The 5,380-nt window shown below is 47.9% G+C and overlaps 1 protein-coding gene across 1 annotated transcript; it reads left to right on the forward strand.

Annotated features, from left to right (window-relative positions):
- The first annotated feature begins 620 nt into the window (after positions 1-620).
- Positions 621-4,989, forward strand: LOC101754408 (sphingosine kinase 1). Its single transcript, XM_004957969.2, has 9 exons — positions 621-1,108; positions 2,454-2,576; positions 2,659-2,759; positions 2,899-2,971; positions 3,202-3,288; positions 3,413-3,490; positions 3,641-3,711; positions 4,045-4,350; positions 4,484-4,989. The coding sequence occupies exons 1-9, from the start codon at positions 739-741 to the stop codon at positions 4,808-4,810; spliced, it is 1,536 nt and encodes a 511-aa protein (XP_004958026.1). The 5' UTR covers positions 621-738; the 3' UTR covers positions 4,811-4,989.
- The last annotated feature ends 391 nt before the right edge of the window (positions 4,990-5,380 follow it).

Genomic DNA, 5,380 nt, shown 5'->3' on the forward strand with positions numbered 1-5,380 from the left:
TTTTCGTTTCACAACAAATCAGCCGTTTCAGCTTTTCAGCCGGTTTATAAGTTGAGTTCGCACTGTCTGGTTGTACACATTTTGTTGCTTGCTTATATGCTTATGCGCTGTCTAGTTTAAACGTTCGGTTGGGTAAGTAGCATGCCTATAGGGAGTACTCTGTCTACCTTAGTGATCATATATCATTGACTCGCGTGAAGCTGAGATGATGCTGAGAAATTGAACGTCATTTGTCCTGTGTCAAGCCAAATTAGGCAATCTTCACCTTTTTTTTTCTTCAAAAAGTGGAAAGAATTACAAAAGAGACTCACCACTTCACCTACCAAGGCCCGTCAAAAGAATTCCACGTAGCATCCTACCTGTGCATCTAGAAGCTTATAGTGATCCAGAGCGACGAGAATGGCCGTCAAGTGGGGCTCCGGGCTCCTCCCACCAATACCCCCAAAGTACCCGGACTTCTTTACAAAAAGGTCATTAAAATTCGAGATAAAATTACACACAAAACATACCTACAAATACAACACACCATACCCGCCACATACACACATACACATACATGCGGACCCCACCGCCCGAAAGGCGCCAACGCCAATATATTAACCGCCCCACCACGTCACCCTCTTCCTCCCCTCCCAAACTCCCAAACCTCCGCGGCCTTTCGCTTCGCTTCGCTTGCAACCCCCATCGATACTTCCCAGCAAGCTACAAGCTCCTGCCTCCGCCCCGCCTCATCATCCCATGGCCGATCCCCAGCCCCAGGCCGAGGCCCTGACGGAGCCCGCACGGATCAACGGCGCTGCGGCGGAGGCCACGCTCTCGGGCGGCGAGCTGGCCTGGCGCCCAGCCGCCGCCGGCGGCGGCGGCGGAGAGGGGCAGGAGCGGCGGCTTGAGCTGGAGTCGGAGGTGCTTGGGTGCCGGGTCGAGGGGAGGAAGCTCAGGGTCGCAACCTTTGCCGCGAGCGGCGGCGGAGACGGGGAGCGGCCCTCCGCGGTGGCCTGCGGCGGCGGGGGCAAAGGGGGAGGAGGAGGGGAGGTGGTGCTGGAGATGGAAAGCGAGGACGCCGCGGCGCGTTGGGGGCACGCCATCAGGGATCGCCTCGCCTCGCTCGGTAATTCAGCACCCTCTGCTACTCTCCTAGTTGCAATTCGATAATTTCGATTCCCCTGCACCTTGCGGGTAGCGTTTGACTCGTGATAGTGGCGCGATCGAGTTGCTCACGGTTGATTTTTTTTTAATTCAATCGCGTGGTTGGAGTGTTGGGGGCCGGCTTGGCTCTTGATCGGGTCGGCGGTCGTCGCGGTTGTTGCGTCGCGGACTTCTGGAATTCGTTGACTCGATTGTATAGCTGGGAGGGGGAAAAAATATGCTTATCAGCCGCTGTGGCTGCAGCTGCAGCTGCGGCTGGCAGCCAGTCGTTCGGCTGCTGGCACAAGCAGCTGCCGTAGCAGCCTAGCGAGCAGGTGCTGCAGCCTCCTTTGTCAACACAGGTGCTGTAGCGGCTGTTCGATTGCTGTATGCAGCTGCTGCAGCCAGCACTACCGAACACACAATACCAGCAGAGCATATCCAGTCGTTTTGATTCGATTAATCAATTATAGGTTGAATTAAATCGTTCAGATTGTAATGGTCGTAGGCGTACACAGCCCTGGCTCCAAATCTTTCTTGGTATGCGTGCAGTGTGCAGTTGGTGACTCTTCTTGTGGGCATGCTCTGGTCAAAGCGTCAAATGCACAAATGTAGCGGTAGTATGCAGCGTGCCAATGAACCCCAAAGAGTTTGAACTTTGAACTTGTCCATGGATTCTTCTTCTGTGTCTGATACTCTGGTCTGTTCAATTTCCATGGTTGGGATCAAATGTGCATGTTGCTGATGGTGCACAAAGCTTGGAATGCAAAGATGATACTGTTATTATATCCCGAGCTTACAGTCTGAATCTGATGCCTGTTCATGTTGTGCAATGCAGCGGTGATACCGTTTTAGTACTAATGTTATGTGTACCTCCCTTGTAGATCAATCTTTCTTTTGTCAGAATTGGTCAAATGTTCCTCTCAGTGTCACTGTTGCCATTTAACGTAAGCCTTGAGTGTTGCGTTTGCTATCTACGAAAAATATCTGAGCTGACTCTTTTTCTGGTCAGTTTTTTATGATTTGATAGTGTTGATCCAAGTGTTTCATATTTCTAGTTGGTACTCCCTCCGTTTCAAAATATAGGTCGTTTTGGATTTTCTAGGTATATAGATTTTGCTATGCATCTAAACATAACCCTATAGTTAGGTGCATAGCAAAATCTATGCATCTAGAAAATCCAAAATGACCTACATTTTGGAACGGAGGGAGTATTAGTTAATGTTTCTCTACACTCCGACGGAAAAGCGTTGTAGATTAACAAAGCAATTCGAACACTAGTTCTGCATATTAATAAACTCTTAAGCTCTTAACTATTCCTCCTTCAGGCCGTCCAAAGAGACTGTTCATTATAGTGAACCCTTATGGTGGAAAGAGAAGTGGTCGGAGTATTTTCCAGAATGAAGTCCGACCTCTCCTTGAAGCTGCTGGCATTCTTTATACGATGCAAGGTTTGTGGTCTATGTTTATTTATCATATTTTTAGAATGATAATTGTGATGCCATCTAATTTCAAATTGTGAACCATGTATAGAAACCAAGCATCGCCTTCATGCTCAAGAGATTGCACATTCACTGGATATTAGGAAATATGATGGGATCATTTGTGTCAGTGGAGATGGTGTTATGGTAGAGGTTAGCAAAATAAATTATATGCAAATTTTTACACTCTGAAAAATCGTATGTTTTCAGATGCTTTGAGCATTGTTGATTCTATTTGCCTCCTTGTCGTATTTTGGCACTGTTGCTTATTGTTATTTTATTTTGTGTTTAGGTTGTTAATGGTTTCCTGCAAAGGGAGGACTGGGAAACAGCAATTAAAGTGCCACTTGGGATCATCCCAGCAGGTAAGTTTCATAACAGCTCCCTTGTCACATTGACGTAATGATGCACATTAGTAACCAGTACTGTGTCATAGGTTCATTTCCATCTGCAATCATTACAAAAAAAAAGTTTGATAAAGATTTCTTGTAGCTTGTAACCTTTTCAAGATTGTTTTTGGTTCAGATTGTAGCATTTGGCACTTTATTATCATTAGTTCTCTGAGCACACTTTTCACACACTACATGTGCAACAGGTACCGGAAATGGAATGGCACAATCTCTATTGCATGCTGCTGGCGAACCATTCTCCATACCAAATGCCGTGTTTGCCATAATCAGAGGTCAGTCTTTTTGTCCTCAATTTTTTTGAGTTTTCATCTGAGAAGCCACGCCATCTATCTTCAGAATCTCCTCCCCCTTTGATGTGTTTGGACATTGCTGATGCAGCTCCTTTCTTTTACACAGGCCACAAACGTGCACTTGATGTTACTTCTGTTGTGCAGGGAAAGACAAGGTTCTTTAGTGTCCTGATGCTTACATGGGGTATGTTTTAGCTTGATTTTAACTCTCTCCAAACCGCAGTTGATAACACAGCTCACCTCCTCAGATATTACTGTCACTTTCTCGCCTTTAGCAATAAAAATAAAATATTAAAATATTAATTCAAGCCTGAAAATAATCAATGAACTGCAGGTCTGGTAGCTGATGTTGATATTGAATCAGAGAAGTACAGGTGGATGGGAAGCGCTCGCCTTGAATTTTATGTATGCCTTCTACCCTAAAAGCTTATATTAAGCGCTTAATTTTGTTTGCATCCATATGTAACTTGTAACGCCCTCCTCTCTTTTTTTTTCGTAATGGACTACTTTCATCCCCACATCAGTGCATGGCACATAGAGGTGCTTCCAAAATTAGATGCCCTTACTGGCTAGAGTTGCACTATTCTGATGGCATACTGACAGATGCATCTCTTACTTCACCACTTAGTCTGAAGTTCCAGGCTTCCAGCTTTAGAAGGTAGTTGTCTTTGGCAGGATCTTTTGGATTTGTAAAAGCTCACAGTGTGCTCTGCCATGTGCAATAAAACTTCATTTCAGTTCCTTCTCCGCGTGATGAACCTGCGACGGTACAATGGGCGTGTCCTCTTCGTTCCCGCACCAGGATACGAAGAAGTCGGTGAGCCCGTGGAGCAAACTGCTACCAGCTGTAAACAGAACGGGGTTAGCACTGGTAGCCAAGAAGACAAAGCAGATGACAGAAATGGTGAAACGAGTGGTTATCCGGGCCCATCGATCGAAGGAGCTGATCTCGAATGGAGATCGCTGAGCGGTCCATTCGTTTCGGTTTGGCTCGGCAACGTTCCTTTCGCCAGTGAAGATGCAATGGCAGCACCAAAAGCAGAGGTCAATCTCTCTCCATTTTGATTTGCTCATCCTTACGTTGAGGGGTCATGAACTGATGATCGAGTTAGAAATTTTCCTTCGGGTTTCCCTTTGCTCCATCCAGCTATTGATTCTTGTTTATCGCCTTTGGCAGTTTGCGGATGGGTACCTGGACGCAGCTATAATCAGGGACTGCCCGCGGTGGGACGTGCTTGGGCTCATGTTCCAGATGAAGGACGGCGCGTACGTGAACTCGCCGTACGTGGAGTACTTCAAGGTTAAGGCGATCCAGATCGAGCCGGGCCTGCGGGTGGGCAGCAGCAACAAGGGCGGCATCATCGACTCGGACGGGGAGGTGATCGCGCGGGGAGACGGGTCCCGCGGCGGCGGTGAGCCGGAGCACCTGATGGCGTACGGCCCGCCCATCCAGCTGACTGTGGACCGGGGGCTGGCCACCATCTTCTCCCCGCGATCGAGATGACACGGTTCTTCGTGTTCTTGTTCACCATATAGTGATTTCCACTTCATTAGCCCCGTCATTTTCTCTGTCTGTAATCGTTTGTTACATACATGTAAATACTCTCACACCACAATATTGCAAGAGCCAATGGATGACCCAAGGAGCGAGATGTCTGTCCGTCGAGATTCTTTGTTGCCACAGTTACTGCTTTACCGTTACTTTGAGAAATGGGAAGCTTGCAATACCAGTTCTGGATGCTACCACACCAAGGCCAGCACATTCTTTTCTGTTTCCTGCAAAGCTGGTGTTAAATCCACCGTGAAAATTACAAGGTCCGAGACGGGCCTCAATGCAAATGCACTTTGAGAGTGAGCCTTGTCAAAGAAGAGACTTGGCTTTCACACTCTTCCGGGAAGGCGAGGCTGCTGCTGCTGCTCGAGCTTTTCTGCACTGCAGCAGCGGGCACGTGAGAGGGTCAGTGAGAGGCACGCGGAGGATTTGCCGTGCCAGGTCGCAGCGCCATGGCGAACGTGGCTTTTCGCATACGGGAACAGATGGGAGGAGAGGGTTTGGCATCACGCGGGTCAGCGG

Source organism: Setaria italica, chromosome II (genome assembly GCF_000263155.2).
Source record: "Setaria italica strain Yugu1 chromosome II, Setaria_italica_v2.0, whole genome shotgun sequence".
Taxonomy (NCBI): domain Eukaryota; kingdom Viridiplantae; phylum Streptophyta; class Magnoliopsida; order Poales; family Poaceae; genus Setaria; species Setaria italica.

Coding starts and splice junctions, on each gene's coding strand:
- LOC101754408 (XM_004957969.2), top strand. CDS start 739: ATGGCCGATCCCCAGCCCCAGGCCGAGGCCCTGACGGAGCCCGCACGG. Junction 3,289..3,412: donor CGTGTTTGCCATAATCAGAG/GTCAGTCTTTTT, acceptor TCTTTTACACAG/GCCACAAACGTGCACTTGAT. Junction 3,491..3,640: donor TGTCCTGATGCTTACATGGG/GTATGTTTTAGC, acceptor AATGAACTGCAG/GTCTGGTAGCTGATGTTGAT.